Raw genomic sequence first — 14,440 nt, forward strand, 5'->3', positions numbered from 1 at the left:
CAAGAACGGGGGAGAGGAGCAGCCATTTGCAAGGGCAGCGGCTATATGGTTGAAATAGAGTGAAGCAATACCATTAAGGAAAGGGCCTTTGATTCCAGCAGTGTTGAGGACTTGACGCAAAAAGGGCCAAGAAACAAGATCGAAGGCCTTTTCAGCATGCAAGGCCACCACCAGAGCAGGGAGCTTGTTTTTATTGGCTGCGTAAAGGAGATCTATAGCTTTCTAGGTGTTATCTGCTGCTTGGCGGTTAGGAATAAAACCTAAGAGAGTGTCAGTCTTGTGCCCCCTTTCGTAGAACATCTGACGGAGCAGTGGAGGGAAGTAGCTGCTTTTGAGGAAAGTATGTGTTGCAATTGGCCCTTAAGTGCAAGGAGTTTTAGATATGTCTTCCGTTTAGGATATCTTTGATGTTGGGCTGTGAGTTCGGTTATGGAAGTCAAGAATATGTCAAGCCTGGGCTTTCATTGCAGAAAGAGGACATTTCTTTCCGGTTACGTTGGATGTCTGCTGGATAGAATGTAATCAAGTAACACAGTTTATGTTGTCACTGGCAGGAAACAAAGATAAATTACTTCCAACAGTTCTTATTTCAATAGTCAAAAGGTCTATTGGAAAATGTGTGTGATCTTATGTAAAATGGGCATGGCTGGATTGGAGTATGACATAATTTGTCTTGATTTACTGGTCAGGAATGTTAAGAGGTAGGTTGTTCCCTGTGAACTTGTGGGACAGATGATAGTTATTCTTACATTAGCTTTCAGAGCAGGCAAGGCTATAAGCAATTTTTGCTTCTCTTTTTGCAATAGACACCCCCCTGCCTTTTCTCACTCACTCTTCAGACAACACAGCAAGGCTGTCATTATGGAAGTGGACTAGGGGAAAATGTTATCTTTACCCAAAAGGGTCAAATTAGAACTGCAGACCAGCAGAGCTAGAGCTGATCTGACTTAAAAATCTGTCTCAAACAACAAAAAGAAATTTGATGAAAGAGGAACTGGAACTCCGGTCACATGTTCCTCTTCCTTTTTATAGAATTCAGCAGATGTACTTATAATAAGTTGTTGTGATTTCTGACATGGTTAGCGTTGTCCTTCTGTTTCTGCTTGGATTCATGACTGTGGAGACGATTACAGAGCATACACTCTGTGACACACCAAAGCTTCATGTAGTTTATACACTGTGTGGTAAGTAACAATACACTTTCTATGTGATGTATAAGAGGAATGTTTAAAATACTCTACTCCAACTTCCTGCATCATTTCTATATCTGATATACTGTACCTCTAACCCACCCCACCCCAAACTAGCAGAATTGTGGGAATTCCATTTCAGGAACCTCAGCAGTTTGTAAGAGGTCACCCCCACTGGTATTCTTCTATCCTTAATCCATAATGATTCTGAGGAGGAGTACAAAGTGTGTGTTGTTGTTGTTGTTATTGTTGTTGTTATTATTGTATGTGACTAACCAATGCGGATGCTCCCTGGATAGCTACAGTTTAAATTGTTCCCAATCATCATTAATCTGGAAACAAATTGTTGGAAGAGCCACTGCTATTTGGGGGGATGTCTGCTAGGAGCAAAATTAAATACCAAATATTTTATATATGTATGACCGTGGGACAAGGAATTAATTCTTGTTCCATCTGTGGGTCAAGGTGCAGGAAATGCAATGGGATGGCATTTTGGCAGAGACAATTTAAAGGGAATATGGGATCAGTATCTTGCTTTAGGCTCCATGTTGTCTTAATCTAGCTATGGATGTGCATTTAAGGATAAAGCAGGATGGGACTATGGGCTGCTTTATAATATTTCTATTGGATCAGGTATATTCTTGGCTTTCTTCTGGCACTACAACTTTTCTGCAAAGTCCCTTTTTATTTAGTTTATCATTATGTTGGTTTAAGTATTCTATCCCCTCTTCTTATGTCTGTTTACACAGTAGGAAGAACTAGCCCATGCCTCCTAACATCTCAAATGGCTACAAATAGATTATTTTCTTACAAAGGAAAACCTTTAATATGACCTTTGAAAGAATATTTAAACTTTTTCTATTCATTTCTCTTTCAGATGAAAGTGATCACCCAGTGATATCCATTGAGCCTTGTGTTTTCGGCAAGAATGTTCACCTGAATTTTTCAGTGACATATATCCCAAGTAAACATTTTCTTTTTATGTAGTGAATAATGATTATGTTGTCCTTTTTAAAATAAAAAAATGTCTGCACGTACGGTTATATCTATTAATGTTTGCATACCTCAGCCATCCACAGATCACAGAGGCTGAGAAGAAGAGACTTTTATATCAGGCCCAAGGATGATTGTTATCCTCCCTACGCCCCTCTCATTAGTGGAGATAGGATGAAACAGTGACCACATTCTGGATAATTTGCTTCCTTGGCATTCCACTGCTCAGTACATGCCACTATACTATATCACAGTATGTAAACTTGACAAGCATTGTAAACCAACAGATAATTTAATTTCAACATAATTCTGTATGACGTGCAACAAGTATCCCTTTCTCTCTCTTCCTTTTTTATTTACATTGATATATTTTTAGATATTTATGCAACTATTTTACAATTGACAGTATCTGCAAGTATTCATAGCACCTACGTTTCTTAATTAACTGAACATAAGCAAGACCGGATTTGTGGAAAGGTGAATTAGGCCCACAGCTTGCTGGGATGTCATGCTACCTCTAGAGTTTACATTGGCAGTTTTCTAACTAAATATTTAGGTTCATGTTTTATATCTATATATGCTTCTTCTGGGTATGGAGAAGCATGTGTGTTGTGGCATACGTGCCTGCCACCATAAACATTATCCATGAGTACTGTTTAATAATGAAGTGCTTTTAGTAATATTATACAATTAGAAAGTGGTGGGGATTTTGGCTGTGGAGCTCTGTGTTGATGGTAATGTCTAAAAAATGATTCAGGTACGAAAACACGGTTATGTTGTTCACGGTTATGAACATCTGCAAATAGATGTTCTTGTTAGGTGTAACAAGAACATCTATTTGCAGCTGTGGAAGAATAGGAGCCTAAAGTGTTGTCAATTAGTAAGGGGAAGGGTAATCCAAAAACATCCAAAGTCCCCAGGGTCCATCTATCTGCCCTATCTATACTGCTGAGTGTATTCTATTTTGTCTTTAAATATGTAATTCAAGTCAAGTAACATTTGTAAGCCATGGTGTCTAGGAGTTGTGCAAGATTACCGGTTAAATGATTTATACTCAAAATAAATAGTCTACAAGGTTGTTTTTTTAACCTGGTGAATTTTTGTAAGATAACAGAAAACAAGAAGATATATTTATTCTCTTTACTCTTTAAGATACCGGACAAATCATTATATTTGCATTGTTTTGCTTGTAATTCTGCTGTTGTTAAATTTGTCCCTTCATCACAGAGAGCTTCCTAATTATAAAAGCCATATATCAGAGTAACATACCTATGTGAGCCCAAGTCTGAAGGAAAACTTAGAGGGGGGAGGCAGGATTGTTTAAGAGTGTAACAATACCCAAATTACCAGTGAGTCAATAAAATGCATAAGCCAAGATATAATATAATGTCAATAACAGGTAACAGAGTAGCTACTCTAAAATCAATAACATGCCAAAACACAGCTATAGTCTGAGTGAAACGTACTTGTAGGTTCTGACAAAAATGGACGTGCGTGGACTTTAGGGAGTTTAAACTGTAAACTTCAATGGGGCATGGACTGATGTAAATTATTCATTATTCTCTGGAAAGCACTATATATTATGGTAGTTCTATATGCATAAACAAAAATAAAGGAGAATAAAGATGGAGTCAGACCTTTGTATTGCCAAACTGTCAGCAAAGAATAATGCAAACAAAATTACACCACATAAGATAGAAGTACAGTGATTGTCACAAATAGTAAAGATGTATTATAAAAAAAGGGTATGATAGCTACATCCCTGAGTAAAAATGACGCAACACATCAGGGAATTGCAGGTCAAAACTTAACATTCGGACCCTATATAAGAAGCTAAATGGAAACGATTTGGCGAGAAGTAACAGACTTCTTCATGTAACTAAACCGACATTCTCCTGTAGAATTCATAGCAATCCTTCGTGCCCATAGCAACAAAACAGACCCTAAACGTGACACTGCCACCACTGTGTTGGGAAGTTGGAAGTGTTGGAATTCAGTGTTTGGTTTTCTCCAAACATAATGTTTCTCATTTTATCTAAAAAGCTTTATTTTAAACTCATCCGTCCACAGAACATTCTTTCATTAGTCTTCTGGGGCCTGATTCATTAAGGATCTCAAATGAAGAGGATACTCATTTCAGTCTCCTGGACAAAACCATGTTACAATGGAAGGGGTGCAAATAAGTGTTCTGTTTTACACATAAGTTAAATACTGACTGTTTTTTCATGTAACACACAAATATCAACTTTAAATTTCAGTGTACAAATAAACTATCAAATATTTGTGTGTTACATGAAAAAACAGGCAGTATTTAACTTATGTGTAAAACAGAACACTTATTTGCACCCCTTCCATTGTAACATGGTTTTGTCCAGGAGACTGAAATGAGTATCCTCTTCATTTGAGATCCTTAATGAATCAGGCCCCTGGTTCATCCAGGTGGTCTTTCGCAAACTTAAAATTGGGCAGCAATGTTCTTCTTAGATAGCAGTGGTTTCCTCCTTGCTATCCTTCCATGTATAAATAAATAATACAGTCTTGTCATAGGAATGGACCTGGACCGTTTATATGCTATGGTGGAAATCTGGCACAAATCTATGAAAGTCACAGACGATAGATATGATTTCTGTTCTGGAGCTGATGATGAATTTGATTTTTGTGGAAGCTTAAAAGGAGGTAAGGCATGCTTGGAGATGGCACAGTGAGCCCTTGCCTGAGTTACTGTGCTGACCTAACAAAATTACAGTACATGGAGTATTATGTGTAACAGTGATGGCTTGTATGTATGTGTTTTCTTGTAGTACAATGCTTTTTAGTGGTCTTTTACCAAGGAGAGATTTATTGTTGCAGGGATGTTGTTATGGCTGACGGCAAGTGTCATAAACTTGTAGAACAGGTCACAGAGGTCTTCGCCTATAGCAGCCGCCTTTCCCGTAGAGCTGAACGTGCTCACAGGTACTCAGATGCCCCCAGGTCTTAAGCTCAAAGTAGTACAAGTTTATAACCCTACCACAGCGCAGACGAGGGCCAGGTGGAAGAATAGCAAAGTTCAAAAGGGCCAAGGTCCAGCGGGCAGCGGTGGTGTAGTCCAGGCAAAAGGTCAGGGCTGGCGGCAAACAACGAATCCAGGTAACAGGCAGAGATCAAGGTCACAGGCAATACAGCAGAGTCCAGTACATGGTCCAAGGTCATACACAGCAAGATCAATCCAAAGCCAGAGAAGGGGAACAGAGCAGGGAGCAGGTAAGTATGCACAGAGCAGGAACTATAACCGGCAGTGAGGCCCATTCCTCACTGCCTTAAATACTGTGAAGGATAAATCAGAAAGGAGGAGGACAGGGCTGACAATCAGCCTCAGGAGGCTGCTAATTAATTACTAGCTGGAAACTAGCATAGGTCATATCCAGGGCCTGATTAAGGGTTCTGGCCGCCCTAGGCTAATACGGCCGCAGCGCCCCCCCCCCCCTCCTCCGAATATATAGGTGTATAGGAACACTCCTGAATATGAATGTTCAGGTGTATTCTCCAGCATTCAAATTTAGACAGATTGTGCCATTGTCTCTTACCTGTTCTTGCTCTTCTCTCTTGCAACTTTGTTATCCTCTCGCTGGCTTCTGGAAAGTTGGCGTCCTGTTTTGAAAATGCAAAAATGTATTATAATGCAAACCCTGAATGATTAGGCCCTTTAGTTAAAACAAAACACTCCATTATGGCCAGCTAAAAGTACCCCATTGGACAGGCATATATAAGCAATATCTGAATATTTGTTGTCAATCAAATACAAACCTCTACCAGCCCCATCTCACTAATATTTAGTATTCTAGTGATTGCTGAGACCACCCATGTGACCACCACACAATCATGAGATTCTGCCCCCCAAAGCTGCTGTATATTTTAAATACCCCCTGCAGCCATTTTCCTTAACCACAACCCCCCCACAGCCATTTTCCTTAACCCGTGCTGCAGCCATTTTCTTTACCTCCCACCCTGCATCCATCCCCCTTGCAGCTATTTTCCTTACCTCCACTTTGCTAGCTAGCTATCCCCCCCGTCACATCAAAACTCCCCCAGTCACATATATCAGCCCCCCTCCTCTGCCCTCCTTCATACATATCAACCTCTCTCCCTCCCTATAGATTTTCATGGCAGCCCCCCCCTCCCACCCTATAGATTTGTATGACAGTCCCCCTCTCCCTCCCTATACATATGCATGACAGTCCCCCCTCTCCCTCCCTATAGATATGCAGGGTAGTCCCCCCCCTCCCTATAGATATGCAGGGTAGTTCCCCCCCCTCTCTATAGATATGCAGTGTAGTTCCCCCCCTCCCTATAGATATGCAGGGTAGTTCCCCCCCTCCCTATAGATATGCAGGGTAGTTCCCCCCCTTCCTATAGATATGCAGGGCAGTTACCCCTCCCTATAGATATGCAGGGCAGTTCTCCCCCTCCCTATAGATATGCAGGGCAGTTCTCCCCCTCCCTATAGATATGCAGGGCAGTTCCCCCCCTCCTTATAGATATGCAGGGCAGTTCCCCCACTCCCTATAGATATGCAGGGCAGTTCCCCCCCTCCTTATAGATATGCAGGGCAGTTCCCCCCCTCCCTATAGATATGCAGGGCAGTTCCCCCCCCTCCCTATAGATATGCAGGGCAGTTCCCCCCTCCCTATACATATGCAGGGCAGTTCCCCCCTATAGATATGCAGAGCAGTTCCCCCCCTCCCTATAGATATGCAGGGTAGTTCCCCCCCCTCTCTATAGATATGCAGTGTAGTTCCCCCCCTCCCTATAGATATGCAGGGTAGTTCCCCCCCTTCCTATAGATATTCAGGGCAGTTACCCCTCCCTATAGATATGCAGGGCAGTTCCCCCCCCTCCCTATAGATATGCAGGGCAGTTCCCCCCCTCCCTATAGATATACAGGGCAGTTCCCCCCCTCCCTATAGATATGCAGGGCAGTTCCCCCCCTCGCTATAGATATGCAGGGCAGTTCTCCCCCCCTCCCTATAGATATGCAGGGCAGTTCCCCCCCCCTCCCTATAGATATGCAGGGCAGTTCCCCCCTTCAATTACCTGTAGTTGTGCCAGCGTCGCTCCTCTCCTCAGATCAGCAGATAGGAAGTGAAGACGTCCTGCTTCCTGTCTGCTGCACAGCAACAGGCAGCCTGGCGATTGGCTGTGTGTTGCTAACCACTGACCACCATTGCTTTTGATTGTCGAGCCCTCCACCCCCCGTGGCGACCCCCCCCCCCCCCCCCCCCGCGGCGACCCCCCCCTCCCCCACCCCGAAAAAAAAAATGAATGAAGAACAAAAAAAAATTTTTACATTTTTTTTTTATTTTTTATTTTTTTAAAAAAAATACCCACAGGGCAGCACCCCCCGGGACCCAGCGCCCCAGGCTGCAGCCTGGTCAGCCTAGTGGTTGATCAGGCCCTGGTCATATCAAAAAACCAGGAACATGTATAAATTACAAATAGAATCATGCGAGAGCTCCCCCTGGAGTTGGAGGATGTCCCTACACCCTCCTACTTTATGCCACAAGGATAACAGTGCATAGAAACTAAAGCATGTGCTCGGCTGCTACCTCACGCCAGGATGCGGCGTACCGCCGCGGCTCGTAACAGATGGGGCTTATTGTGATAGGTATTAAATATATTGTGTCATAAGCCCCACCTCAAACATGTGATGTAAATATCACTGATGATAATTCTGGCCTCTGCACTTCCAGAGTAATTATCCGGCAGAGAACTACCTAACTTTGGTTGTAATAGTCATCCTGACTCCAAGAACTTACCTTGAGGGCTGCGACCTGCAGGGTGGAAGCCGCTAAGCCCAAATCTCCTTCCGGGGATCCCTGGTGAATACCTTCCGCCCTGTTAGACTCGCACCTCTGGGTGAGTCTATCAAATACCAGCTGAGACAGCAGGATCTCACTCATCCTTTGTGTGCAAATCTGACAGTAAGAACCAGCCCTGAAAGGTGAGGGGATCCTTATAAAGGAGTACTGACCAATGTTGACCTGACCTCCAAATTCCCCAGATCTTAATCCGATCGAGCATCTGTAAAATGTGCTAGAAAAACAAGTCTGAGTCATGTTGGGCCCCACCTTGCAATATACAGGACTTAACTGATCTGCTGCTAATGTCTTGGTGCCAGATACCACAGGAAACTTTGATAGGTCTTGTGGAGTCCATGCTTTGAAAGGTTAGTGCTGTTTTGGTGGCATGAAGGGGACCTACACAATATTAGGTAGATTGTTTTAATGTTGTGGTTGATCAGTGTATATTCTGTCAATTATATTGAAAGATACCGTTTCTTGTAACAAACGCATATGATTTTGAACGTCTGTTGATTAAACCGTCTTTTGCTCATTTGCAATCAGTGAACCCTTGTGTTTTGTATGGTCCTTGGGACAAAAAGTTAGACAAATCATTGTATTGTTCTCTAATGTATTTATGAATAACAACTAGGCCACATCTAAGGCTTCTTTTTCTAAAGTAATCAAAACTAGTTTTTTTACCCTCTCTTTATAATTATAATTATTTGTATTATATGAGGATGCTGCCTCTGATCCATCTCAAGGTCTCCCTATATCTTTCTTACAAGGAGGTGCCAAACTTTACCCCATATTCAAAATGTGTTCTAACTTGTGACTTATAGCATGGTAATACTATGTTTTAGAGATGTGTGCTGACCCCCATGTTTTGGTTTTGGTTCTAAAATGTGTTTGTTTTGGTTTTGTAACTGCATTATATATATATATATATATACTGAATATCAAATTAATGATACGGGACACCAGTATTAATGTATACTCAGTATACAAATATGGTACTGAGTACTTGTCCATACAACCTTAAAATAAAAATAGATACCTAAAATCACATCCAACAAAGTTAGAGGATCTTTGTAGCTGTCAATGCATAAACATTAAATTATATTCTGAGACTGCAGCCATCATATTGTGAAATTTTGCAGATACCTAATAAGCAATAGCACATAATAATTAAAATGCAGCAAGAAGCTTGTGATTCTAATTTCATTGGAGTTTTACAATCACGGCCGCCATCAGAAACCATGGGGCCCAGTACAAATGACGCAGGCACCACGGGGACCACGGTCCTTTCTGCCAGCATGCAGGCTGTGATATTGGATCAAATCCCTGATATAACAGCTGTAAAAAATCAATATATGACCAGTGGCGGATCCAGGGGAGGGGGCGATATCGAGGCGATCGCCCCCCCTAGCAGGGGCTTGCTGCCGGCGGCTGCACAATATGTGCAGGTCCGCTCGGCAGTGACAGTGTGCTGCCCGGCTGCTCTGATTGTGAAACACAATGCTGCATTTGAAAAGAACCCAAAGTAATTATTTATCACGGCAGTCCTGCATTTTTGTGGTCACCATCATTCTGACATGACAGATCTCCTCTGTCATGGTTCATTATATCCCTTTGGGCAATTAGTTAGTTTTGCTTTATGGAACATGTGTACTCCATTGACACCGACAGAACCGGTGCATCGTATGGCATCTTGCCATGTCGCAACTGGTAAGTGAAGTGCTTGTAGCTTAAGGTACATATACTGTATAGTGTATATATAAAGAATAAATAAAAGATGCTTCATTATTATAAGATATGTATATATCTGCCATGACAGTAAATATTATTAATAAAATATGTACAGTGATGAGCCCTGAATTTTACCTTTTGTGTAATATTTTCACTAACTATAAATGTATTTCTCTATAGAATCACAGCTTCTGAATATCTATGAAAGAAAGCTTGGTAAACTGCCATTTGTGGAGGTACAGTGGTTTTGTGTTTTTTGTTTTAAGTGTATTTTAGCATTGTGGCTTATATTTAACAGACGGACCACTTAAATGCAAGAATAAATCAGTCTATGTAACACATTGCAAATAACTACATATATGTCAGAAACCCCTCCAGCCAGTACAACAAAACCCGGAATCTTCTCCGAAAGTCTGGTGTTCACTGGAGCCCCTAGTGGTGGGAACAGACTTGGCTGCAGACAGACAGAGGGTCGTGAGATGTGTACTGACTGGGGAGAACCCAGGAATATTGTGAAATAGCATAAAGCGGTGGTGAAGTCCAGGCAAAAGGTCAGGGCTGGCGGCAAACAACAAATCCAGGAAACAGGCAGAGATCGAGGTCACAGGCAATACAGCAGAGTCCAGTACACGGTCCAAGGTCATACACAGCAAGATCAATCCAAAGGCAGAGAAGGGGAACTGAGCAGGGAGCAGGTAAGTATGCACAGAGCAGGAACTATAACCAGCAGTGAGGCCCAGTCCTCACTGCCTTAAATACTATGATGGACAAATCAGAAAGGAGGAGGACAGGGCTGACAATGAACCTCAGGAGGCTGCTAATTAATTACTAGCTGGGAACTAGCATAGGTAATAACATAACCAGGAAGCATGTATAAAAATATAAATGAACCAGTTTAAATAATATGAGAGCTCCCCCTGGAGTTGGAGGATGTCACTACACCCTCCTGCATCTATGCAACAAGGATAATCCCAAAGAATAAAACCAGAGCATAGAAATAGAGCACGCGCCCGGCTGCTAGATCACGCCAGGATGTGGCGTACCACCGCGGCTCGTGACAATATAATGGGAGTATCTCAGTTTAAAGGATAACTACTATGTATTTCCCTTACTGGAGACGAGCAGCAATAGAGAACCAGAACTCTGTCAGCTACCGATTCCAGACATGCCTGTCAAACAACAATACACATATGGGAGTTGCCCAATCAATTAATAGGCGAGTGCTTGAAAGGGTGGGGTTTGTCACAAATCAATGCAGGAATACAGCTAAGGAGCCATGAATAGGATGAAAAACATTCAATGTTTATTTGCTGAAGAGTATGAACAGAAGATGTAATAATGAGCTTTGCAGTAATTACCAGGTATACAGCAGTTGCAGGTAAATGGGAGGTATGGAGAGATTCCAGGCAGCAAGTGCAGGGAAATGCAGAGGTAAATACCAGGTTCACAGATGACACATGTAAGCAGAATGTATGTAGAGATCCCAAGCAGCATAAACCCAGGAGCACAGAAGGAGGAAGTAACAACAATGAGTAGCAGGATGTGACCACAGAGTGTAACATCAATAACCAGCAATGAATGCTGGGAGAGACAGGTATACATAGGGAACACCCAGGTGCCAGGGATAATTAATGCAGCAGGGTTAATGCCTAAGGGACTAGAAGCAGGCACAATAGCAGCACCTCTGGTGAATAGAGGTACTGCTTGCTGCAACACATAAAAAGAAACACAAATAATAAAGTCTAATAGTCCTGGAGGCAGGAGTTGCTAATACAAAGCAGCAAGCTGCAGGCAGATCGTGACAGGGTTACCCAGAAAGGAACAAACACAAAGAAAAATCTCCCAGCACACTGCTGTGAACCAGTAAAAGAGCAATTATTCTACTTGTACATAAAGGGCCTGATTCATTAACAAACGCAAAATGAACGGCCTAAACTCAGCAAATCACATCATCCTTCCAATGGAGAGGATTCGTGCAGCTAGACTGTTACAGTCGCTGCATGTTAGGAAATGCTTCAGATCCTAAAGTTGTGATCCATCTGAACTTACCTTTGTCATGCATGGCGATTTCCTACATTCCGTCAGTGAATGATCAACAAGAAAATGTACAATGAACTAATTGGGGCTTATACAGAGCGGGATGTACTCCAGTTACGTAGCATCTCTTGGGTATAATTGTTCTGCACATGCCCAGAAAAGGGCCTGTCTGCGCCTGGAGAGGGAAGGAGCGCTCTATCATAGGTACTGTACGAGTACAGTAAAGCATATTTCCGCAGATGCAGACCTGCACGCAAATGCGCCTGTAGTTGCTAAAGGGCAGGGGCAAATACTTTCTGATGATGATGATGACTTGTCAGGAAAAAAGAGAGAGAAAAAAGATACTGATATAAGTTTAATGCACAACAGTCTTCTTATGTTGCTCAATGAAACATGTTATATATCCTCCTTCTGTTAATGAAACTCAACCTTTATTGAATTAACTAAAACAGTCTAGTGGATATTAAAAACAGTGAAATATAAAGTGCTTTGTGACATAAACAGTGAGTTAAAAATGCTATATGTATTATCCCTTATTTCTAATCCATATAATGGCTCGCTTACATTTAAAGCTCACAAATGAATATAGGATGGTCCAATTTAGATATTCTTAATATAGTTGCCGTTAGTTCCTGCTCATATAAAGATCGCAGTATAAAATAATGCTAAGATATCACAGTCAGAAGAATAGTAATAAGAGAAATATAGGTAGAAGGAATGTTCCTAAATCCTTTACAGGGATTGTAACCACTTTGTCTACTGATGATGACTTGTTGTAAACCAGACACATATGTTCTGTAAGCATCTCAAGATATGTACGTCTCTGTATATGCTATTTTTACGTACTCTTTGTTTATTTTTCAAGTCATTTATTACAATTTTGCGAGTAACTGCATCAGCCCCACTGTTTTTATATCTCAGCCGAGCATGCTAATTTTCTTTATTATAAATTGTTTTCTATCCTTTTATGTTTTCCAGGGCATATATATTATAAAGTTACACTTATTTGCGGGTCAGAAGGAAGAGTTGCTCTTTTGTATGGAATTCACCATGAATATTAAACATTACAATTAATCTTCACATAAAACAGATATCTGGAATCTTCCTCTTTAGGTGCTGAAACACCTCCTCCAGATCCCCCTTCAAAACCACAAGATAATGGTCAACAGTGACTTGAATTGTCAAACTTGCTTCTGATAAATCTGCGTCCTGAAGCATGAGCAACATCAAGATCATTCTTTTCCAACGTCTAGAAAACCAGCGACCCCAAACATGAACATCATCAAGATTATACTTTCTCAATGACATAACTTTCCTCCTATGTTTAAAGGATGGCTATCTCATGGACTCTCTTGAAAAAGAGTTTGCTTTGTTCATTACAATTTTTAATTGTTTATTTGCTTAAAGTTTAAGCCTTTGAATCCCAGTTGGAGCTTAGTCAGTTTAATGCAATCTGACATTTAGTTATCCCTATACCTTTTAAAGTTTCCAAGGTTACGAGTAGTCTGTAAAGTATGACCTGATAGGTTATCTAACTGAAAATGTGTACATTCACAGCGATGTAAATACTAAACCCACTAAGGTTTCCTAGTTTATGTTGACCTTCACTTATTAAAATAGGACGTTAACTCCTTTATCTCCTACTGTTTTTTATTCATCCAGTTTTAAATTAGTTTGGGTCCGAAGAGACAGAGAAAATTCTCTCTTCACATAGCTAACACATTCATATTTGTGCTCCCAAACCACGCCCCCCTATGGATAATTCACCCTTGATTGGCTCATTAGTGCCTTTTGCACTCCACCTTTCCAATGGTCAGCACAATAGACCCAACATAGTCACAAACCCTGGTCTCGCCCAACCTCCTAACTTCTACCCACTCCTCACTTCCACATTTGTCCATTCATGTACTCTATTTGTAATTAAAATATTCAGTGTTAATAATGTCATTATTGTTTGCTTTTAGTGCCTTGTAGATCCTAAGACTATAGATGGGGACCCAGAGCAGCTCTGCTAGAAACCAAGCATGGCTCTGGAATATGGCAAATGAAATAATCGTATGTGTACACTAGTGAATCTGCACGCCCCTAGCCAAAGTGAAAAACAATTCATCAACAAAATTAATACCATACTTTCTAAAGTGCAGAATGGAAAAGTAATTATGGCTGGGGACTTTAGCATAGTCACAAGCTTTAGCGAGTCTCTTTAAACCCCACCTTCTTTATGACACTTGGAGAGTCAAGGAGCTACCACTAGAAAGTAAAGCTTTTACTTGAATGTCCATAATGATACTCCATAATACTCCATGATAGATATAATACCCCATTAGCAATGACTTAACCCTAAACTTGTGCATGCCTCAAAAACACGCCATAGTGTGGTTGGGCTATGCACTGATAACTGCAGATCTCTCAGATATAGCTCCCCAATACGTTTTCTACATGTGGAGAACAACAAATCACTTCTACCTAATCCTACAATTAAGCTGCACATTCAAAACCTTTTAATGGAATATTTCCAGGTTAATGAACTCTCAGAAACTTTCCCAATGACCGTATCTGAAGCTCATAAGAGGACACTTCATCAGTTCAGTCTCTAGATATAAGAAACATAAATGATCTAAACAAATATCTCTGTCTATGAAACTGCATAAC

At 41.2% G+C, this 14,440-nt stretch overlaps 1 protein-coding gene across 4 annotated transcripts in view; it reads left to right on the plus strand.

The window, feature by feature from the left end:
- Nucleotides 1-792: 792 nt before the first annotated feature.
- Nucleotides 793-14,440, plus strand: part of LY96 (lymphocyte antigen 96) — a 36,019-nt gene continuing 22,371 nt past the window's right edge. Inside the window, exons 1-6 of one of the 4 annotated variants that reach the window (XR_012692902.1) lie at nt 793-1,184; nt 2,068-2,154; nt 4,731-4,859; nt 9,932-9,987; nt 10,118-10,446; nt 12,767-13,730. Coding sequence is in view for 3 of the 4 variants with exons in the window: in XM_075213666.1 (XP_075069767.1) it covers nt 1,076-1,184; nt 2,068-2,154; nt 4,731-4,859; nt 9,932-9,987; nt 10,118-10,267 (531 nt within the window). In the remaining variant the exon portion in view is untranslated. Of the gene's footprint in view, nt 1,185-2,067; nt 2,155-4,730; nt 4,860-9,931; nt 9,988-10,117; nt 11,454-12,766; nt 13,731-14,440 lie in introns of those variants that run through there. The other 3 variants (XM_075213666.1, XM_075213670.1, XM_075213669.1) reach the window with 3 other exon arrangements.

Source organism: Mixophyes fleayi, chromosome 5, assembly GCF_038048845.1.
Source record: "Mixophyes fleayi isolate aMixFle1 chromosome 5, aMixFle1.hap1, whole genome shotgun sequence".
Taxonomy (NCBI): domain Eukaryota; kingdom Metazoa; phylum Chordata; class Amphibia; order Anura; family Limnodynastidae; genus Mixophyes; species Mixophyes fleayi.